The sequence below is a fragment of the Odontesthes bonariensis genome, chromosome 8 (assembly GCF_027942865.1).
Source record: "Odontesthes bonariensis isolate fOdoBon6 chromosome 8, fOdoBon6.hap1, whole genome shotgun sequence".
Taxonomy (NCBI): Eukaryota; Metazoa; Chordata; class Actinopteri; order Atheriniformes; family Atherinopsidae; genus Odontesthes; species Odontesthes bonariensis.
Genome location: NC_134513.1, coordinates 2,245,301 through 2,269,454, shown reverse-complemented (window position 1 = coordinate 2,269,454; position 24,154 = coordinate 2,245,301). Strand labels below are relative to the sequence as shown.

Here is a 24,154-nt window from a genome sequence, read left to right as displayed (position 1 = left end):
TATTATGCCTGGCCCTTATACTCTTCCGTATCATTCCTTTTCTTTTTTTTTGTCAGGATGTTTTTCTGACTCGGACTCTGCGTCATTCAGCGGCTCGTTTGCCCTCCGATCGACAGAGTCTGAGCAGAAAAAAAACAGCGTTTCAGTCCTTCCCGACATCATTCTGATCTGAAATCCTTCTCCGAGGCTTAAAAAAAAGGAGAGAATTGATAAAAAACAAGACGAACATCACAGATTCTGTAAATTGATAATATCTGTGCCAGAAACCAGCTTCCCAACGAGCCTGATGATGATGCACCTGATTGTCTTAAGAAGCCGACAGCGACGTGATGTTCGTTGTCCAGTTTTACCGAAACGGCGAAATATAAACTTTAATCAGAGGAAACATTCAGTTAAAAGGTGGAAGGTTCGGAGGCATCGGTATAAAAGTGTTGATAAAATAACAGATTTAGAGCAGGTGGTGACATCAGAGCTCCTCCGGACTCCATCTGTAAGGCAAAATGTACGGAAGGACAGGAGTGCCACAAAAAAAGAATAAAAATGAGGAAAAAAACACAGAAATAAACAAATGACAAAAGATTAAATAAAAATTCAAAGTATTTTCATTTAGTTGGTCATATTTAAACTGATTCTTTATTTTTGTAAATGCAAATCGTTTAAATTGTGTATTTATAATCTATTTATTCTTTAATCACTTTATTTGTTCTAATTCGTGTTCGGTTTATATTTAATATTAAGAATATTGAGAGTATTTCTACTTCTTTAAGCCCAAACTGTGCATTAAAATCTGTCCATTTATTTTTCACAGATTGATTTTTTTTGTGGCACTGCTATGATTCCATACAAACAGGAAGGAGAGCTTTAATGTTTAATGATTTGTGACTTCTTCGTGACAACGAAGTGATTTGGATGTGACGAACCGCTCGTTTCACAGTTTCGGGGCTTCTGATCGTTGTTAGCAGCAGTTTCAGAAGTCAAACTAACTAAATTACCTTCAGCTCATGCAAGCGACTAGTGAAGAAGTTCAAGCACATCTGAGCCTCTACGATCTATAAACAGGCCAGAGTTACAGCCGTTCTGCTGCTGTGTTACTGTACATCCTTATAACAACGTGTGGGACGTAATCAGAAGGATTTAAATGCATATAAACGCCCACTTAATAAGTAAGCCAGCCTGAACATGCAGCTGGACCCACTCAGGATGGACCCGCAGGGCTCCAGCAGACGGGCCGTAATAACTCCACATCCTGAGCCTGAATCAGCCGGTCCAACGGGGGCTGAAATGAGGTATCAGGGAAAGATTATTTAAGAAAAATAGTCTGTTTTGATCTCTCAAAGTTCAGGAGAAGCTAAAACACACACATCCCAGCGCACTGGGCCTGAAATACTGCTGTGGACATGATGCATTAAGAGCAGGAACAGCCCTCTGAAAGCAGGTCAAAGTGCTATAAAATCACAGGAAAACCCTCATCAGATTCATCAGTTTGTTACGAACTGATCTGCAGCTAAAAGCTGAAGCTGCAGGGGAGGGTGGTGCTGCTGAATGCTGCTCCACCTCTTCCCCTCCACCCAAAACACTGAGTCAGAAAGAAAAGAAAAGAAAAGAAAAGAAAAGAAAAGAAAAGAAAAAGGGAGGAGAGAGAAAGACCAGCACAAAGACCGGCTGTCTTTAAAAAGCTTTAAGAAGAAGCTCCGAGCAAAAAGATGAGAAAAAAAGCTCTCCGTCTCCCACGCATCCTCCTCCCCCTCATGTGGCTCCTCCCCTCTCCGGTGGCTCCTCCCCCCTCACTCCTCAGCGGTCTTTAGGAAAGAGTCGTCTCCCACGCATCCTCCTCCCTCCTCTGGGGCTCCTCCCCCTCCTGTGGCCCCTCCCCCTCCGGTGGCTCCTCCCCCTCATGTGGCCCCTCCCCCTCCGGTGGCTCCACCCCCTCTCCGGTGGCTCCTCCCCTCACTCCTCGGCTGTCTTTAGCACAGAGTCGTCTCCCAGGATCTTGCAGAGCTCGTTCAGGCGGTTCTGCATCTCGGGGATGCCGGCCAGCTGAGCCTCCAGCCGCTGCTTCTCCTCCGTCAGCGAGAGGCGCGTGGCCGAGTCCAGCTGCTCGAAGCGCCAGCCGCCCTCGCCGTCGAACTGCAGCAGGTGGGTGTGGTACTTCCTGCAGAGAGAGAGAGAGTTCAGGCATCACTGTTCAGACTCACCCCACCTCCCTGAAACCCTTACAGGCTTCATACAAGCAGAAATCTTGAGAAAACATTCAAATCCAGTTTTAAATCCTTTAATCTTTTTTTTTTAATTATTATTATTTTTTAATTTATTTTTTTATTTATTTTTAATTTTATTTATTTATTTATTTATTTATTATTTAATTAATTATTATTATTATTATTATTATTATTAGTAGTAGTAGTAGTAGTAATAGTAGTAGTTAGTTGTAGTACTCCATTTTATCCAAATACAATCTTATTGTAGTGGCCATTTGTCCATAAAAAACAAATTAAACTTAAACCAAACAAAATCAAAGGGCCACTGATGCACCATGGGAGATGTGGTTTAACGCAGGCAAAAGAAGATTAATGTCCAAAATGAATTCTTGCGTTTTCTGATGATTTATTTCCAAACAATAAAACAAACAAAAGAACAAAGAAAACCTGCTGCTCTTTCCTTTTTCCCTGGTGAACAAACCCATCGGCCCACCCAGGTGCATGCTGGGACTCCAGGTGCCCAGTGTGACCCAATTACCAAAAATATTCTAAACAAATAACTAACGAAGAATATTAGCATATGTGGGTTAAATGGCATCTCCAGCTCAAACTTAATTTGATGATCTGAATATACTGTAATGCTATAATTATTTAAATGTTTCTGTGGGTGGGGCATTTTTTAAGTTAATTTATATTCGTAGATTTTTGGTTAGTGGTAGTTGATGTTATTGTCTTTTATTTTATTTAGTTATTATTTTTTTTTCTTTCTATTAAGTAATCTTAATTATTGTATTGGCACATGCTATGGAGAGTCCATAATATTTACCAATGCCAATGTTTGTGTTATGTTAATGTGGAACTGTTGTGTATTTTTCTTTATGGAAAACTAATAAAGTTCAAGTCGTAAAAAAAATAAAAAAATAAAAACAAGGAATATTAGCAAAAAATCAAATCTAAAGAGAGCACTGAAATTAATCAAATAAAGTTACTCATAATTAGCCAATTAAATTTACAACTAGAACCAAAAAACAAAAACTACATGGCTGATCAGTAGTCAGACTGGTCAGCATTAAACCTGCTGCTGACATAACGTGTTTTATTTGTGAATGACCCAAACCTCTTGTTCTTATGATTTTATCAGCACTGTTTGTTAAATATTCACGCATCTACCAAATGTTTTAATCGGTTTTATCAATGCTTGATACCCAGTGACGATTTTATGCTTTTAACCTAAACAAATCATTCTTTCCCAAGCTTAACCAAGTGTTTTAGAGCCTCAAACAAAGCAGATCATCCTTTCTTATGCCTAACAAAGTGATTTTATTGCGCTTTGGGTTAAAATAAACGCTTTGCTGCTGCTACGTGTGCTTAAAGAATAGCTTTGCTGATCCTCAGAACTACTTCTACTTGTATCTTACTGTTTCCTACCATCATTGTTGCTCTCTCTGTTAGGAACTAACACTGTTTTAATATGTCGTTCTTAATTGTTGATGATTTTATTGTTTAACGTTCCGTGTTTTTTTAGGGTGCCACTGTACAACCAGGACTACAGATGAAAACTAGCCTTCGGCTAACTCTGGCATGTTACAGATGTGCTGTTATTAACATGCACTGTCCTGTTAATAAAGTTGAATTGAAAAACAGTTTGACTTCAGGCCACAAACTAAATCCCCCCTCCAGAGACGCGTCTTACCACAGGGAGGGTCGGTGCGTGATGGAGAGCAGGGAGATGCCGGCATCCTTAGCAGTCTGGAAAATCTTTCCCTCCACGTCAATGCTCACAGCGCTGGTGCACTCATCCAACAGGGCATATTTGGGCCTGAAAAACAGGAGATTAGATCATCTCTGAGCAGTGACATCATACATTTACCCCACTAAAGATGGGTTTATATGATTCAAAGTGACATCTTAACAAAGCTTTGTTTTGATCCTGTGAAACAAGCATGAATTTGTTTAACGAATTTTAAATGGAACAGAAAAAGACTTTATTCATCCCCCAATGGGGGAAATTCAAATTAGTCAAGTAGCTCAAAAAATTATTAATATTTACAATGACTGTATATTAACAACAACAATAATAATACCAATTCTAATAAAAATACTACTACTACTACTACTACTACTACTACTAATAATAATAATAAATGACTAAATAAATAAATAAATAAATAAAATTGAAAAATAATTAAATAATAATAATAATAAAAAAAGGATTAAAGGATTTAAAACTGGATTTGAGTGTTTTCTCAAGATTTCTGCAGCAACTCTGCTGATTATTCATTAACAATTTGACCAAACGTGGAACTGGAGAAGTGGAAAACAGAAAAAGAAACATTTTGTGGCGTCAGTTCTTCATTCAAGGACAGAAATAAAACTACTTCAAGGAGAAAAAGGGATTCAGGCAAACGGCAGCGTGTGGAGCAAAAGATTCAAGTAAAAAAACGTAACAAACAGGCCATAAACACACGCAGTTGTGTGTTTTATATGTTGTAAATGTTAAATGTTTAAACCCTGTTGTATCAGAGAATAAAATCCTTTGACAGTATCATATCAAAAAGAAAGTACAACGTTAAAGACAAAGGAAAACCCCTGAATAAAGCAGATGTTTTCTTCAATAAAAGCAGGATAATCGGCTTGTTTAAGCGAGCGTATGTTTATTAAAAAAAAAAAAAATCTGTTTAAACAAGCTACAATTTTGTGTATTTAGTGTTCAAGTTGGAGACTTAGTTCATAAAACTAAATTATTACTCAATTCAAATGATGTAAAATTGCCTGTTTTGTCTGATGTTAAATCTTTACTTTGCTTGAAGCTGGGTTCGATTTAATCAACTGAGTCAGTGGCTTCAAGATGGCTGAATAGGTGAGTCGGCCATTTTGTTGTGATGCTAAAAGCTTTAACTGAAACTTTTAATTATTAGGCTATAGTTCAGCACAAACGTGTCATATGGTACATCAAAAGAAGTGTACAGAATTGTAGAAGTGTACACTGGGTTGGTTGACATTAACCATCACGTATTGCCTTGAAACAGCAGTTATGGAGCTATCGAAGCATGCTAATGCTAACAATAGCTAGCGCTAACGTCCACAGCTCGTTATTGTGATTTTCCTATTTACTGAGAATGCCTGTTGGACTTTAACACACTACTGAACTGTGAAGTGGCTATTCTCTTCTTCTACCCGAGTTATTAGCAAAATATGTATTTAAGCATTTTTTTTTTTAACTTAAGAGTTGGGCTGTGTTCAAAACTGCATACTACTCCTACTACTCATACTAACTTTTTGAGTTAGTATGCGAGTTTGAGTAAGCGAGAAGTTCCCGGATGCATACTAGATTCTCTGAAATGTTGGGTATGCATCATGAGGTTACTACTCATACTCAAACTACCCAAGATGCAACGTAACATGACGTCGCCGATCGTCATTTCCTGTCAAAACGGCAGTTTCAAGCTAGCTACAACGAGGGTAGGTTCACTTCCTGTTTTCAAAACAAAAGCACCAATTTTGTATCGTAACGGCTTTCCCTATGATAAAAGGCAACGGGTATTTTATTTTGTGAAAATAACAGGAAGTGCGTTGCTCACTGCGGCTAGCTTTAGTAGCGCCGAATTTGTGGGAACAAAATTGTAAACAGCCGGTATTTTGTCAGGTTTTCAACACGTTGGGGATCTAAACGACTACTTTCTCACCTGAAAATGTTTCAAATGTTGCTAAAGTTTACAGAGTTTAGAGCTTAAGAGAAATCAGCTTCAGGCCGGCTGATTTCAGCTCGGGCAGGAGCGAAATGCATTGTGGGTAAACGGTCTGCATACTGTCTGATCGATGAGTATGCAGTATGCAGTTTTGAATACAGCCTTTGAGTCTAAATAGTAAACCTGTTAGCTGTAAGCTAGCTAGCTTTTGACATATTTGCTCACGGTCTACAACAATGCTTTGCTCTAAAAACTGTTGTTGACAATCAGTTCTGTTTTGACATATTTCAATGCTTTTTGCAGGTGTTATAGGTCTGAGATGCATCAGCAGCAGAACGCCCTATAACCTCTGGTGACTCTTCTATAAAGCCAACAGAAAACTGTGCATGAGTGAATGAAAAAGAACAAGAACCAGACAGCAACGAGGCTCGTCCTCCTTACTTGTGGTAAAACATGCGGGCCATGCCCATCCTCTGCTTTTCGCCTCCTGATAACACATCTTTCCAGTCCAGCTCAGCATCCCAGCCTGGAGAAACAACAAAGACGGGATGAAAAGTTTATTTTTGCGTTTTCTTCTTAAAAAGGAGCCTTTTGATCCAAAACTAAAATGAAACACGGCAGCTGTAACTTTCCCCATAACTAAATATTCCTGTGCTCGTGTGTGTGATAATCTATGACTGCATATTCATGAGCTAAATTGCGTGTGCACTTAAGAGCTTTCCCAACATTTTCACAGTGCAGCCATTCATACAGTAAACCCTCTTGCAGCACATTGTTGAACAACAGTTAGCTTAAAACCATCAAAGCCCTGTTTGTTAAGCAGAGAGTGGCTGCCAATCAGTCACACACTCAAGTTTAGGCAACACAACACGCCACCTGTAACGTAAGTGTGTGACACAAACACTCCTGTTAGGAAGCAATTATCTCAATTCAACATGTTGAATGTCTTAAATGAGTCCAAGGGTTGAACCTGTAGTACAGTTGTGGTTATCAGAGAGACAGCCGGTAGGATAAAGGTCATAATCAGCTTGTTTATGCGAGTCTACTTCTGTTTCGCTTCAATCTGTTTAATCAAAATGCTTTTGCTGTAAAAATGGGACTATTTTGTCTATTTTGTGATGACAATTACTGACATCTAGTGGTCAAGTTTGAGGTAGCAACAACCTCAAACGCTTTTATGTTGGTAGGTTAAATTAAGCGTCCCTCCAAAGCTGCACCAATGTTTCTTCTTTTTTAATCGTTTGCCGACACTTTGGCTGTGTTCCAAACCGCATACTCCTACTACTCCTACTACTCCTACTACTCCTACTACTCCTACTAACTTTTTGAGTTAGTATGTGAGTTTGAGTAAGCGGAAGTTCCCGGATGCATACTAGATTCTCTGAAATGTTGGGTATGCATCACGAGGTTACTACTCATACTCAAACTACCCAAGATGCAACGTAACGTGACGTCGCCGATCGTCATTTCCTGTCAAAACGGCAGTTTCAAGCTAGCTACAACGAGGGTAGGTTCACTTCCTGTTTTCAAAACAAAAGCACCAATTGTATGGTAATGGCTTTCCCTATGATAAAAGGCAACGGGTATTTTATTTTGTGAAAATAACAGGAAGTGCGTTAGCTCACTGCGGCTAGCTTTAGTAGCGCCGAATTCGTGGGAACAAAATTGTAAACAGCCGGTATTTTGTCAGGTTTCCAACACGTTGGGGATCTAAACGACTACTTTCTCACCTGAAAATATTTCAAATGTTGCTAAAGTTTACAGAGTTTAGAGCTTAAGAGAAATCAGCTTCAGGCCGCCTGATTTCGGCTCGGGCAGGAGCGAAATGCATTGTGGGTAAACGCTCTGCATACTGTCTGATCGATGAGTATGCAGTATGTAGTATGCAGTATGCAGTATGTAGTATGCAGTATGCAGTATGTAGTATGTAGTATGCAGTATGCAGTATGTAGTATGTAGTATGCAGTATGCAGTATGCAGTATGTAGTATGTAGTATGCAGTATGTAGTATGCAGTATGTAGTATGTAGTATGTAGTATGTAGTATGCAGTATGCAGTATGTAGTATGCAGTATGTAGTATGTAGTATGCAGTATGCAGTATGTAGTATGCAGTATGCAGTATGCAGTATGCAGTATGCAGTATGTAGTATGCAGTATGCAGTATGTAGTATGTAGTATGCAGTATGCAGTATGCAGTATGTAGTATGCAGTATGCAGTATGCAGTATGCAGTATGTAGTATGTAGTATGCAGTATGCAGTATGTAGTATGCAGTATGCAGTATGCAGTATGCAGTATGCAGTATGCAGTATGCAGTATGCAGTATGCAGTATGCAGTATGCAGTATGTAGTATGTAGTATGCAGTATGCAGTATGCAGTATGCAGTATGTAGTATGCAGTTTCGAACACAGCCTTTGCTTTTCTATGATTCTTTGACGTGGGGAGAGGGAAGTATTGGGATCTTCGTTCAGACTTTGACTCGGTCGGTAAGTCGGTTGTTTTTTCTTTGTTATCGTTTTACACAGTGAGTTTCAATATTAATATTCATACCAATTCAACACTGACAGACTCGACATTACGGCACTTTTTCTACACCTTTGACAAACTTTGATCGGGACTATTGGGTCCAAAGCTCGGAGCTAAAGCTTAAAGTCTGTATTTTAGTCTGAAATCTCCAGTTTTCCTTAAACCAGAAGGCTGCTTTGCTGCGTGTGTGTTGAGTGGCGAGCTGCTGCCTCCCCACACGGACACGGTGCTCTCCTACCTCCTTCTCTGGTGACAATCTGATTTAGGTTGACGATGTCCAGGATGACCTCCAGGTCCTTGTCAGTCAGCCCCCTGGCGGCCATGTCCTCCACCGAGTCCGGGTAGATCACCTGATCCCGCAGCGAGCCGATTGACATGTACGGCCTGGAGACACGCAAACACACCTCGTCCAGTGAGCGTTTCATCTCTTTAAGTTCACTAAAGCACCGGACGACAAACTTTTACACTCTTAAAGGACGCCGTTTTGGTAGCGTATCAGATTCTGTTCCGGCTCCCCGGTGGCCGTCTCATCCTATGTATAAAATATTCACTGCTGGGCAGGAGGGAGTCGGCTGGGTTACATTTCAGGGTTTAGTGTAAAGATTCACCGGCTCACAGCAAATCACTTCTGTAGATGTTTGTTTTCATCCAGCCAATAATTCCTAACCCAGAGGTTTCAGGTTGTGTTTAAGGTTCATCATAAAGGAAAATGAGAAAAAGAGAATTAAATAAAGCTCATTTGAGCTGCTTTCTTTGGGAATTTTCAGAGTAAAAATCCTAACGCATTGGATAAAATTAGCATCAAACTACTGAATTATTAAAGGTAGGGTAGGAGTTCCTGGATTTTGAGTCCAGCGAAGCTGCATTTTGAAAATACACAGGTAAAAAGTCCCAACCCTTTTCTTCACTTTCCCCCCGAAGCCACGCCTCTAGAGTTCATGAACGCGCACGAGCACGAAGGTGCACGAGCGCTGTTCTGACAGCAAGCATCGATCGTTGCCGTATTTAGTATTTAGTTTATGCTAACTATACGTTTAATAATGCTAGGTGCTAGCCAAGCTGGCTCTAGTTTAGCTTCCTGCCAAGCTTCTGGACACGTAATTCGTTCACGGAGCAGGGTACGCGCACAGGGGGGGGAGGGGGAGGGAGGAGCAGATTGCAGTTTGATAGACGCATCAGAATCCAATCATTGTGAACGGTCCGTTCAGTATGATTGGATACTGTGTTTCCTAGCTTGTACGTTCCAGAGGCCACTAAAACTTTTCATATTTGTGTCAAAACTTTTAATTAATTGGTTGCAATGGGGGTGTGAAGAGTATTTCAAGCAATATGTAAAATAATGTTCCAGAAAAAGATCCCCTACCCCACCTTTAAGTCTTTTTATTCCTATAATGTCACAGCTTGAACAGAAACTTCACCAGTATGTTTCAGAAAGGTTGAGCAGGAACACGTTTGCAATCCTTTACAGTTTGGGTTCATTTGTTGCTTTTCTTTATCGATGATGCAACGCGTTTCCTTTGGGTCTGAACTGCAGGCAGGAAAGTTTAGCATCCAAACTCACAGCGATTAGTATCAGTTTTAATCGCTGATACTAATCGCTTAAAAAGCTTTAAGGCTGAAAACTTTTCAGCCTTAAAGCTTTTTATGTTTAAAAAATCCTTATAAATTGTTAAACTACGTGTCCACACAGCCTTTGAGGCTTTTCAGACCTGACGCCAATATGTTCAGGCTGGTTTTACTGTTCATATTCACACCTGGATATGTTAGTAACAGGTCTGAATGATGAACCACTCCTCCATCCTTTCCTCAAACCTCAAAGGACGTCTTTTAAGTTTTTTTTTTAGGGCTGGGCGAGTTAACTCGTTAATTATTTAACGCCGATAAATATTTTATCGTGCATTAACCCAGATTTTATTTCATTCTATTTATTAAAAAATAAATAAATAAATAAAAAATATTATTATTTTTTTATTTTTTTTATTTTATTTTGTAAAAGTCTGTTGCTCACAGGCTTTTATTTTGTAAAAGTCTGTTACTCACAGGCTTTTATTCTGTAAAAGTCTGCTGCTGTCTGCTGTGGAACCGGAAAAGAAAGTAATCGGCGGATCCACCAAACATGGAGAAGGGTACGGAACTTTTACTCGGCCATTTTCATTTTAAAGTTCTTCCAGACGGCGGAGTCGACAGAACCAAAGTCATCTGTAAACACTGCCAAGTTGAATTGTCTTCTCAGCGTAGTAGTTCCAGTCTAAAATATCACTTAAAGGCAAAACACACAACTGATAGCAGCAAGTCATTCAAGGAAACAGACAGTGGAGCGAGGCTTCTACATAAAAACTACAGAAAGATGCTGATGTTAAAAGTGTGTTTGCACAACAAATGTTATGGCACTTTCATTCATATGGCAGCACATTTAAAATAAAGCTAAATGCTAAAAGCTATACGCTACTTTTGGATTTTGCGTACAAATGCGATTAATCGTGATTAATCAGGGAAATCATGTGATTAATTAGATTAAACATTTTAATCGTTGCCCAGTCCTATTTTTTTTTTTTTTTTTTTTAAATAAAAAATAATCTCATATTTGTCAAAAACATTTTGGTATGCTGTCTTCCTGCTATTTAAAGTTAAAAATAATAGTATTTTATGTTAATGTACATTTTATACCGCATCCAAACTTTAAAAATGGAGGCTGTAGAACGGATCTCTGAAGCTCTTTCTGAAGACGGATAAAGAAATAATATAAGTCAAAGTATTTCAAGCCTCATCTGGATGGTAAATATTTCACTTTGTTTCACAGCTCTGGTTTCTCCGTCAGCAACACGCAGGTCTTGTTACCGAGGATTAGATTACTGGTGAGGGTCAGTGGCACAATGATCAAAGCCCACAGTTGTTTAAAATACGGCTGTGGAAAATCAGATTATTGAGAGAGTGTGCATACCTCTGCGGGATGTAAAACATGTGCTCAGGAGAGGGTTTGTGCAGCCGGCCGCCGTAGACGGGCCAGAGGCCGCTGAGGATCCTGAACAGAGAGCTTTTACCACAGCCGTTAGGCCCCGTGATCAGCAGGTGCATTTCCTCATCCACCTGAAACAGACGGACAATGAATGGAGGCACGGTTTGGTTTTACGGTCTGTCCGAAACGCCACAAAATCGCTCTCATATGATCCGAAGTCTCTAATGTAGGGATTCAGTTCAAAATCCTGTGAGTCATAACCTTAAAACCTTGAACAATATGGCTCCAGAGTCTATCAGGAGCTCCTCAGCGGACCCCTCAGGTGCTTTAAAATCACTTTTAAATCACTTCTCTGCTTCTTGTTGTCTTCACTTATTTGTTCACTGTGGGATCATTAGGTGAGTTTTCCTCTTCCAGTGCTCCACTCTCCTGTGGAGTCCCTCAAGGATCTATTCTTGGCCCTATCCTCTTCTCATTGTACATGCTACCACTTGGGTCAATTATAGCCAGGCACAAACTTTCTTTCCACTGTTATGCAGACGATTTACACATTTATCTACCATTGAAGCCAGATAGTAACAGTCCACAATGTTCTTTGTTTAATTGTATTGCTGATATTAAGCAGCGGTTGGCCCAAAATCTTCTTAATTTAAATGATGACAAAACTGAATGCTTTGGCTGTGTTCGAAACCGCATACTGCATACTTCCATACTACATACTCATCGATCAGTATGCAGAGCGTTTACCCACAATGCATTTCGCTCCTGCCCGAGCCGAAATCAGCCGGCCTGAAGCTGATTTTCCTTAAGCTCTAAACTCTGTAAACTTTAGCAACATTTGAAACATTTTCAGGTGAGAAAGTAGTCGTTTAGATCCCCAACGTGTTGAAAACCTGACAAAATACCGGCTGTTTACCATTTTGTTCCCACGAATTCGGGGCTACTAAAGCTAGCCGCAGTGAGCAACGCACTTCCAGTTATTTTCACAAAATAAAATACCCGTTGCCTTTTATCATAGGGAAAGCCATTAGGATACAATCTGTACTTTTGTTTTGAAAACAGGAAGTGAACCTACCCTCGTTGTAGCTAGCTTGAAACTGCCGTTTTAACAGGAAATGACGATCGGCGACGTCACGTTACGTTGCATCTTGGGTAGTTTGAGTATGAGTAGTAACCTCATGATGCATACCCAACATTTCGGAGAATCTAGTATGCATCCGGGAACTTCTCGCTTACTCAAACTAGCATACTAACTCAAAAAGTTAGTATAAGTAGTAGGAGAAGTATGCGGTTTCGAACACAGCCCAAGTCTCTAATGTAGGGATTCAGTTCAAAATCCTGTGCCTCATAACCTTAAAACCTTGAACAATATGGCTCCAGAGTCTACCAGGAACTATCAGGAGCTCCTCAGAGCTGCTGGTGGATTGTACGTCAGCAGGTTTTAAACCACTTCCCTGCTTCTTGTTGTCTTCACTTATTTGTTCACTGAGCTGAGAAATATGAGCTCATCGTGAGTTTGATGGCAGCCACACGTCTCAAAAAAGTTGGGACGGGTGCAAAAAAAGGCTGGAAAAATAAGAAAACACCTGGAGTAGTTAATTAGGTTAATTAGCAACAGGTCGGTTACATGATTGGGTATAAAAAGAGCACCTTAAAGAGGCAGAGTCTGGCGGTTGAAGGTTCAGCAATCTGCAAAAAACTGTGTCTAAAAACTGTGGAGGAATTTCAGAATAATGTTTCTCAACATATTGGGAAGACTTTGAATATTTCTTGTTGCATCCTGCTAAAGATTCAGAGAATCTGGAGACATCTCTGTGAACGAGGACAGAGCTGAACGTCTTCAGGCCCTCCGGCAGCTCTGCATTAAAAACAGACCTGATTCTGACCTGGAAATCACTGCATTTTTATCATATTGTTTCCAACTCTGAGGAGATGAGAAACAGAGAAGTCGACTTGTTGTGTTGCTCTGTAACAGCTTCAGATGAAGAACCAACGAATCCAGGCTCGTGTCAAATTAGCAGTAATGAAATCAAGCTAACTCGGTTATCCAGACAAACAGCAGAGCACGAGATCTGCGTGCTCTCAGAGTCTTTTATGTTTCAGAGAAAAGAGTCAACAGAACACGTGCTGAACACATATTTATATTAGGTTTATATCCCTGCTGCAGAGAGACGATGCAAGCAGCTCGGATTTGTGACTTTAAGCACCACAAAGCCTCTTCAACTTGTTAGAGGAACCAAAATCCGGAGGGAATTTGACACGCTGACACCCATGAGATGTGTTCCTTTGCTAATGAGACCACAGGGGATTCATCTTTAATGCTAATAAACGCCACAGACACCGTAATCTGCAGGGAGTCTGAGAGTGAAGTCAGAGCAGGATCCCCACCTTTAAGTTCAGGCACGAAACGACCACGTCTCCGTTGGGCGTGATGATCGGGACGTTCTCACAAACGATGCCCTTGTCCACGTCGATCACCTCACCTGGAGAGGAAAAAGAGACGCAGAGATGAGGGACGAAGGAAGGAGATGCGAGGGTTTTATCCCTCTTCAGGGTGCTTGCTCTTTTTCCAAATTAAAATTCCAGACTTTTTCCAGACTTTTTTAAAACGGATACTTTTTTCCCCAAGACCTTAACTTTATGTGCTTGTAACTCATGTGCCTACTGCCTACTGCATTGGTTGAGATTGTACCAACTGTGTTTATTAGAAATGTTAATTTTTATAGGCTAGTATTCAATGAACAAATGCATTATTCACAGTAAATTATGCTTTTACTGATGAAAACGTTTAAAAAAATGAAAATCACAAGTACATGAATTTCACATCAAACAAGTGTCACAAAAACTATCTATAATAAAAAATGAATGGATGGATGAATGTATGTAGAATTCAGTCTCTTCACTCACATCTCATCCCATTAGGCTAAAGCCCAATTCACACGGGATAAGTATTACCTATGGATCACTGGTAATTCGCAACTACCCCCGCACCTCTGTATTTTTTTGTGGCGCATTTGGACGGGACAAGCAAAAGTCTGTAATTTACTGAAATCACAGACATCATGAGCGGATATTCCGTAATTGTCGTAACTTCCTGTTTTGCCCCGTTGTACCTGGTTGTACACATAGGTTGAACACAGAGGTGTGCGTTCAGACGGGACTTAAATTACCACAGGACGTCTGTGTTTCGCCGAAATACAGTAGGTAATTCGCGGCGGAATTATTACCCCACAAATCACTGACATGGCGCATTCGCACAGGACTAAAGCCCAATTCGCACGGGATAAGTATTACCTATGGACCCCCCGTAATTCGGAATAATTGCGGAGAATGTCTGAGTTCTTAGGTACAACGGGGCAAAACAGGAAGTTACGACAATTACGGAATATCCGCTCATGATGTCTGTGATTTCAGTAAATTACAGACTTTTGCTTATCCCGTCCGAATGCGCCACAAAAAAATACAGAGGTGCGGGGGTAGTTGCGAATTACCAGTGATCCATAGGTAATAGAACTCAGACATTCTCCGCAATTATTCCGAATTACGGGGGGTCCATAGGTAATACTTATCCCGTGCGAATTGGGCTTAATACAGTACGTGACCAGTTAGTAAAATGATAGTTTTATAGCCTACCTTCCTATTTCTCATTTCACAATGCCTTTGAGCATACTGTAAAATTCTACCATACATTTATTTTCCATACTTTATTAAGACTTTCACACAAAATTCAAGACTTTTCAAAGTCTGGAAAACAGTGCTTCAAAATTCCATACTTATTAAGACTTTCAAGACTTGTGCAAGCACCCTGCTCTTTATCTCTGCGTTTGTCTCTTAGTTTAACCACAAAGTGAAACATGACGTTCATTTAGGGTCACATGGTGTGATCTTTGGTTGGTGGCAGCGCTTCCAGGAGCTCACATTCGAAAAGCTCAAACAAAACGCAGATTAGAAAAAGACACAAACCAAACCACTCAACTCTTTACATTACTTCAAACATATCTAAATGAAACACATGTTATCGATTAACTGTTGGTCATGTTTGCTTCTGATTAAAACCACCATTATTCAAATTCTATTAACGGCTGGATAAATCGATATAGCTACTAAAATATAGAAAGAAAATTGTTTTCAAGTGGCTCAGCTGTCAGGCAGCTACGGTACAATTAGCTCGTTAAACAAGGTAACTGTGACAGTTTGTGTTCTCTCAGGGCCTAGAAAAAATTTTTTTGGTTCCGGTTTCCGACCGACCCAGTCAATTTACGTGCGACCCAAATTATTTTATGAGCTTGGGGAAGAAAAAAAAAAGAACACAAATACATTTTTTTTTAATGCAAACTATAATTACGTTTTCGTACAGCACCTCTTCATCCTGTACAAGGATGAGCGCATGCTCTCGTGAAAACAACGACTTCATGTGAGATCTGCATGCAGACTGGATCGGTGGCGCGTGTTATATGGCTGCGGGAGAAGGATGGATATATGCCTGGTCTCCATTGTTTCTCCATGCAATAGCGTGACAAACAAAATTGTAAGATTGGGTAGGAAATCTTTTGAAAATGTCATTGAAGAAGTCAAGCAGTGCACTTGTTCATTTGTGTCGGCAGCCGGTGTTCAGTTGATTTCTCCTACTTGTCGAGAATTGCTACTTTGTGGTTTTGCGCATGCGCCGAGCCGATTTTCTAAGTTTCGTTTTCACGCCCATAATGTTTTGCAAAAAATAAGATATTTTTCATATCATATATCATACTATCATTATCATTTTTATGAATATATATAGGCTACATAATATTTAAAAAAATATTTCAATTGTTTTGTGTAGCAGGCAGTAATGTTGGACAACAGGGCTATGAGTCGCAGAACACCAGAGTGACACTTTAACTAAACTATTACATTTATTTATGAAATATTGTTTGAGATGTCTTCAATGCCAATGGTCCAGGTTGTATCGACTACATATGTTGTTCATATAAAATGTGTGTGTGTGTAACATACTGGGAGTATCCATTGCTGCTGTATTAAAAGAAAAATAAAAAAAATCTACCTATCACTCGCTGCCACTGGAAAATAAATAAATAAATAAATAAATAAATAAATAAATAAATAAATAAATAAATAAATAAATAAATAAATTCCCTACCTACCCATGACATCAACTGACAACCAACAGGAACCAAACTATTTTTTTTTTTTAGGCCCAGTCACTAAATTATCAGATTAAAGTGCAGCTGTTCTTTGTAAAGTTAGAACAAAAAGCTGCGCTGCATGTGACTGCTTTTAGGCCTCTGTTCTAACTGCAAGCTAAGATAGCCGTTAGCGCCATTAGCCGCTAGCGCCACTAGCCGTTAGCACCAGCGGAAATACAGGTAAGTAAAAAAACTGACGGGGAAAGGCAAAAACAAAAAGAAACAAACAAATAAAAAGACTTTAAAATGTGCAAAAAATGTCATTTTAAAAGCACAAATAATAGAAAACAACAATTTAAAAAAAAAAAAAGGAAAAAATGGTTGAGGGAAGATGTGATAGAAAAATAAGAGCAGGAGTAATTAATAATAGAGGATTTAATAAAAAAATAATTCAAAATAAAATATCGAGAATAAATAGCAAAAACTTACATGATTACAGTTTATTTCACATTCTGTACATTAAGTATATTTTTTTTTATCTTGTTTAGGTGAATTTATTGTTTTGTTGATTTATTCAACAAGTCATTTAGATTTTTTTGTATTTATTTCAAATCAACACATTCAGTCCTCCCCACTCTGCTTCTCTTAATGCCGATTTATATACAGGCAACATTACAGGCCTACCCTTTATTTCCAGCGGCCCATCGATGTGCATCTCCGGCTTGCTCTTCTTCTTTGTTCCCGTGGTGGCCGACAGAGAGGAGCGCTTGTAAACCCCCTTCTGGACGTCCTCAAACACCTCAAACATGTTGTGAACCCTGGCGGTGTAGCCTGCCAACTCCGTGACCTGACAAACACACAGGGGTCAGAGGTCATTCTGCAGTGGATGCCAGGAAAAAGTGTCGACGTGACCCGAGTACACAGGTCATTGTCATGGCCGCGTGCTGATAACCAAAGCCAGAGGAGTGGGTGAAGGTACGAGGAAACAAAGAAGAGAAGATGAGCTTATAAAATGTTTTATTTAAATGTAAGAAAACTGAACCTGATGTGCTTCATAAAGTAAAGTGATGACTTTAAAAGGACAAAATGCTTTAAAAAGAGGAAAATAAGACAATCCAGAGGCTTTGGTTTTCAGTGGAGCAGCAAAATGACGCAGGCGGTTTAAAACAGCTTGATTATATTAAACAACACACCAGTTCTGAGAATTCAGAGGCTGCATGTGACCTGATTGCATCATGTTCTATCACCCAGTTACATCTCTGCTCATGAACCGGTTACGCTGCCAGCTCAAGTTCAAAGGTAAATAAAGTACAGTCCTGAGTATTTACAGAGCCCTCTGTCTGGGACAGGTGTGTTCCAGGTTTGTTCCAGGTGTGTGTGGTTCCTCAGGTGTGTTTCACTGCTTCATCAGTGCAGGGATAAGATTCTGTAGCTGTTCAACATGAGGAGAGAAGCTGAAAAAGCAGAATAAACCACCAGAGACATGGGTCAAAGCTTTAGGATCAGCAACATCAGCTGTCTGGAAGATCATGAAGAAGAAAGAACACACAGGTGAGCTCTGTGATCACAGAGGGAGGCCGAGGAATGCCTTGTGTACACCTAGAGCGACCTACGCTGCCTGAGCGCCGGAAATCATTATTTCTCTATGGAGGGTGAGCCAACTGAGCGACCAGAGCGAATTCCAGCGATTAAACTCAAGCTAATATTATGGTAATGAGCTATGACGCGGTTCGGTGAAAACCAATGACAATCCACAGATTGTAGGGGTCCGAGAATCCGCGGGGTTCGCGGAAACAGACGCGTAAACTTTGGTTCCTAGTTCCTACTTCCTTCAAAAATGGCTACTGAAAAATGAATCGCCGCGGTGTCCGCCCACCACTACTATGTTATCTTATCACTATGTTATCTTATCACTATGTTATCTTATCACTAGTACTATGTGTACGAATTATGCATTGTGACACATTATATACAGCAAACCCGCACCTGCTAAAGTTGTGCTTGTGAAGAACTGAAAGGTTATTTTATGGCTTATGACATGGAAGTTTGGAATATGCCTTCAATGCATTTGGTGGCTCTGAAAAGTGCCGTTGTTGGTGCCGGGTGTCAAGGCTGCCAGGTGACCGCCCCCTCATTGGCGAAGTAGGCCATGAACGTCTCCCTCACACGAATGGCCTCACGAGTGGCGTTGTTGCTGCCTACTCTGGAAACGGGCTGGAGGCCAGCTGCATCGCTGTCTGCATCCGTGGGTAAAGCCGTCAGCAGTGCCAGGTGGTGAGGGGCGGTGCGCCGCAGATAACTGTGCAGCACACGGGTTGCTTTAACGCAGCCGCGGGGCCTTTAAAAATGGAACATTCTAAATGTGACGTCACGAGCGAACAAAGCTACCAAAGCGTATTCTCAAGCGAAGCTTCTCCAGCGACCTCCGCTACCAGGCAGCGTAGGTCGCTCTTGGTGTACACGCAGCAGAAGCCAGAAGAACCCTCAAAGGCCCGTCCAACAGATCAGAACCATCTTCAGGAGGCAGCTGTGTCTCTGTCAGAGACGACTGTCCACAGAAGACTTCATGAGCACAAACACAGAGGCTACGCTGCTACATGCTAACCGCTAGTTAGCCACAGAAACACAGAGGCTACGCTGCTACATGCTAACCGCTAGTTAGCCACAGAAACACAGAGGCTACGCTGCTACATGCTAATCGTTAGTTAGCCACAGAAACACAGAGGCTACGCTGCTACATGCTAATCGTTAGTTAGCCACAGAAACACAGAGGCTACGCTGCTACATGCTAACAGCTAGTTAGCCACAGAAACACAGAGGCTACGCTGCTACATGCTAACCGCTAGTTAGCCACAGAAACACAGAGGCTACGCTGCTACATGCTAACAGCTAGTTAGCCACAGAAACACAGAGGCTACGCTGCTACATGCTAACAGCTAGTTAGCCACAGAAACACAGAGGCTACGCTGCTACATGCTAACCACTAGTTAGCCACAGAAACACAGAGGCTACGCTGCTACATGCTAATCGTTAGTTAGCCACAGAAACACAGAGGCTACGCTGCTACATGCTAACAGCTAGTTAGCCACAGAAACACAGAGGCTACGCTGCTACATGCTAACCGCTAGTTAGCCACAGAAACACAGAGGCTACGCTGCTACATGCTAACAGCTAGTTAGCCACAGAAACACAGAGGCTACGCTGCTACATGCTAACAGCTAGTTAGCCACAGAAACAGGATGGACACGTCACAGTTTGGCAGAAAGTCCTTAAAGGAGCTGCAGAGTTCTGGAAAAAGGTGTTCTGGACAGACCGGACTCAGATGAACCTGCATCAGAGTGATGGCAGGAAGAAAGTGTGGAGACCAACAGGAAGAGATCCAGAGCAGAGCAGCTCCTCTGTTAGGCACGGTGGTGGGGGTGTTATGGTGTGGGCATGTGTGGCTGCCACAGGTACCGGCTCACTGATGGAGCTGCTCAATGAATTCTGAGCTGGATAGAAACATCTGATCTGCTCCAGAAAATAATAAAAATGCGAAATGCATTGTGGGTAAACGCTCTGCATACTGTCTGATCGATGAGTATATAGTATGTAGTATGTGGTTTCGAACACAGCCCTGGAGTTGGATCTTAATCGCTAACAGGAAGTTAAAAGTTTATTTAAACCAACAATAAATAAAAACTCTTCAAAGCAGTTTAATTAAATCACTGTAAAACCCAACTTTTGTTGATGAATTTATCAAAACTCTCCATTCTTTACTGTCCAAATACAGGATAAGGTAAAGGTAAAACTGTCCAAACATGGAATTTATTAATATATATATATGATAAATCAAATCTGATTTGCTTCAATCGTGTTAAAAAGATACAAAGAGAGGCAGAAAGAGAGGGAAAATGAGAGGAGATGCAGGGCTGAAACAGCAACAGATGGTGGATTATTCACAGCCAGGCTAAGCCTGAGAGAAGGTTGACCAGGTTTCACTGCCCACTGAAACGACTCCATGCTTATTTCTGCTTATTTCTGCGGCTGTCGATGCTCACGTCTCCAACTATGAAGCATTTAATGCAGTGGAAAATCAGCAGAGAACCGGTTTGACCCAGTTATCTTGTCAAGGCTCATAATCTGGCCTCCAGTGAATAATTAAACTGGAACATGCTGATACTCAGAGGTGGGTCATTTTGAAAGAAGAGTTTGTTCCAGTCTTTGCAAATAAGAAGGCAATAACTGATCTATTTTTATAACCGATCAGCTGAAGGTCCAGATGCATCTCTCAGCTCCTGTGTCAGGTCTTTGCTGGATGTTTTCCTCTTTCTTAAGGACATCACTTTCAGATCCTGTTCATCTGCTGGAGATAGTTCTTTAGGCCTGACACTTCTTCTTCTGTCCTCCACTTGTCCAGTTTCCTCAAATGTTTTAAGGACACACTGCACACCATGCTGAGATATGCCAAGTTTTCAGCTAACAGCTCTTTGGGAATCACCTTGTTGCTGCAGAAATCCTGTTTTCTGTCTGTCACACTGTGTTATCTTTGCTGTTTTTCACACATGCAGCTAAAGAAATGGGAACAAATCTTAATTCCAGTCTGAATCCCACAAAGAGCTTCTAGATTATTCATTTCTGGTGGCATAAAACAGTTTAATCATTTCATTTATATTAATTGTTCCATAATTAGTCATTACATTATATCTTATATTCCTTTTGTAAGCTTTAAATTGAATCTTATTTACTTTTTATTGATGTTGAATAACATATAATTCTTATTATTATCTGTTTTTTTCCTACTTTTCTACTTTTAGACGTAATAACGTTAATTTTTTTGGGATTAGGATTTTTTTTAAACTGAATTTCATATATTAATTTGACTCTTTTGGTAACTGAAAACAGTTTAAATGTAAATGTACAAAAAAGTTGAAACTATGAAGCTGTTTTTCACAGATGCAGCTAAAGAAATGGGAACAAATGATGTGTCTGTGACAGGCTGCTGGGAACAAAGTGCCTAAAGATCCAGTTTAAAACGGCTTCTTTGCTAAGTTGGACCCAACACTGGTTCATCCCTTTAGTTAGGAGCCTTTTTCCTGCCTGAATGGTTCATAGCTCAGAGTTAAGTGGCTTAACAAAGAAAAACTGGACTGAAAATGAGGAAAAAAGCAGAAAATGTCCAAAGAAAAACCTTCAGAAAGTGTTGAAACTATTGCTGAAGATCACTTAAGCTGCTTGGATGCTAAATATAAAGAAATAAGAGGCGTCTCATGACTAAAATGCTTAAAAAACCACATAAAATACTTAATATGGCTGTCACAGTCATACACATGTAGTTGGAAATTTATTGTTATACAAGAAATTATAATTAAATGTCTGTTTCTGTTCATTTTAGGCCACTATTTGAGTAAATTAATGTAAAAAAAAATTAAATATTTTTTTGTTGCTCGTCTGACTCCAAATCTAGGAGTTAGGATCCTTTTTCTTGCCTGAATGGTTCATAGGTCAGAGTTAAGTGGCTTAATGAAGAAATAATGGACTGAAAATGAGAAAAAAAGCAGAAAATGTCCAAAACAACAACTTTGAAAGACCTTCTGAAAGCCTGGAGAACTGTAGCTGAAGATCACTTTAAAGATTAAAGAAAGTCTGGCTGCTTGGAGGGGAAAAGAAGTGAGGGCTGGATCAGGACTTTTATAGGAGGAGAGCTTTCCAGGAACGACATAAAAAGATAAACAGAAGCTTAAAGTTATCCACCACGAGCTGAGGCATGCCATTGGCCCATCTGACCACACACAACAAACACATAAACTTTAGCCTGATATTAAAGCGAGCGCTGTGAGGTGTGAGCTGGGCCTCAGGAATGCGCTCCATCTGTTGCACACATCCCAGCCTCAGCATGCAGGGGCTTGCTGCTCTGCATCTCCACACAGCTACAACCCACAAGCACTAGCTTCAAAACCTTCTGTTCACCACAGGTTGGCATGTCGACCGGTACAAACAAGCAACTTCTCCACCAATGTGCTGCTGCCAAATCCTCTTATGGACCTCCACATGTAGCCAGAGAAACGGAGGGCATGAATGGATCCTGCTTTTCCTTTTTTTTTTGGGTTACATTGCATTGAGAGATCAGGGATTTGGCCCTCGGTGAACAAGGCCTTTCATTCACAGATTTGTTCCTTAGCTTCTTTCAGGCTGGAGTTCCTGCAGAGGCGACAGCGAGGAGGAGGAAGGGACACAACGTCGTCCGTTGGTCTTTCAGAATCAGCACCGACTCGTTTCAACTCTGCTGAGGCAGAAGTTTGGTTTATTCCTGGAGAAAAAGTGACATTAAAATGGCAGCTGTGGACAATGTGCCACAGAGCCACCACTATCTTTATGTTCCTGTCCTTAAAAACTGGCCACTTCATGCTGATTTCAGCCTTTCAAATGGTGCTGATGGTTAAATAGACACAAAACACACTTACAGCTAAGCTACATACGGCTGAATTCACTGCACAGACGCCGTCTTTAAGCTACTTTAACGGTGATTCTGTCAGGTGAGGCTGTGGTTATAATTTCTTATAATTATAAGATCATTTCTTGTATAACAATTAGTTTCCAACTACATTTGTATGATTGTGACAGCCATATTAAGTATTTTATGTGGTTTTTGAAGCATTTTGGTCATGAGACGCCTCTTATTTCTTTATATTTTGCATCCAAGCAGCTTAAGTGATCTTCAGCAATAGTTTCAACACTTTCTGAAGGTTTTTCAACGTTTTTCTTTGGACATTTTCTGCCTTCTCACTAATTTTCAGTCCACTTTTTCTTCATTAAGCCACTTAACTCTGAGCTATGAACCATTCAGGCAGGAAAAAGGCTCCTAACTCAAGGGTGGCTCTGTGGCACATTGTCCACAGCTGCCATTTTAATGTCACTTTTTCTCCAGGAATAAACCAAACTTCTGCCTCAGCAGAGTTAAAACCAATCAGAGGACTCCAACATTATCTGGGTGTTTTAAGAGCTTCCATTTAGTCCGGTTAGCACGTTTACAATCATTAGAAACGTCTGGTTTTGGTCAGACTAACAGAATAATTAGTTTTATTTGTGTGAGCGTCCGCACCTCCTTGTAGGAGGACATGATCCTCTCGATGGCGTCGGCTCCGGAGGCCAGGAGGTTACGGGCGGTGGTGAACGCCTCCGTCCTCTCGCTCACCAAAACGTGCGTCTGTCCGTCCGCCGTTTCTACAGAAAAGGAGAGGGAGACGAGTCCTTAACCAAGATCTGAGCTGGAGTTTTTTGCTGAAACCTATTTTCACACATGCAAACCAACAGGGAAGCAACGTTTGCATAAACTCAGAGAAAGAAACAACTGCTTTAGTCAGACTTTCACTAAAGCTTCCCTGCATGTTTATAACCAGGGCTGGGCAACGATTAAAATGTTTAATCTAATTAATCACATGATTTCCCTGATTAATCACGATTAATCTCATTTGTACGCAGAATCCAAAAATGAATCCAAAAGTAGCGTATAGCTTTTAGCATTTAGCTTTATTTTAAATGTGCTGCCATATGAATGAAAGTGCCATAACATTTGTTGTGCAAACACACTTTTAACATCAGCATCTTTCTGTAGTTTTTATGTAGAAGCCTCGCTCCACTGTCTGTTTCCTTGAATGACTTGCTGCTATCAGTTGTGTGTT

General features: G+C 40.5%; 1 protein-coding gene across 1 annotated transcript in view; it reads right to left on the bottom strand.

Moving 5' to 3' along the window:
- Positions 1 to 1,922: 1,922 nt before the first annotated feature.
- Positions 1,923 to 24,154, bottom strand: part of abcd2 (ATP-binding cassette, sub-family D (ALD), member 2) — a 27,505-nt gene continuing 5,273 nt past the window's right edge. Inside the window, exons 3-10 of the mRNA XM_075471298.1 lie at positions 23,575 to 23,696; positions 17,178 to 17,340; positions 13,759 to 13,853; positions 11,356 to 11,501; positions 8,653 to 8,798; positions 6,329 to 6,413; positions 3,892 to 4,017; positions 1,923 to 2,152 (exon numbers count right to left, since the gene is read on the bottom strand). Coding sequence (XP_075327413.1) covers positions 1,948 to 2,152; positions 3,892 to 4,017; positions 6,329 to 6,413; positions 8,653 to 8,798; positions 11,356 to 11,501; positions 13,759 to 13,853; positions 17,178 to 17,340; positions 23,575 to 23,696 — 1,088 coding nt within the window. The 3' untranslated portion in view covers positions 1,923 to 1,947. The remainder of the gene's footprint in view (positions 2,153 to 3,891; positions 4,018 to 6,328; positions 6,414 to 8,652; positions 8,799 to 11,355; positions 11,502 to 13,758; positions 13,854 to 17,177; positions 17,341 to 23,574; positions 23,697 to 24,154) is intronic.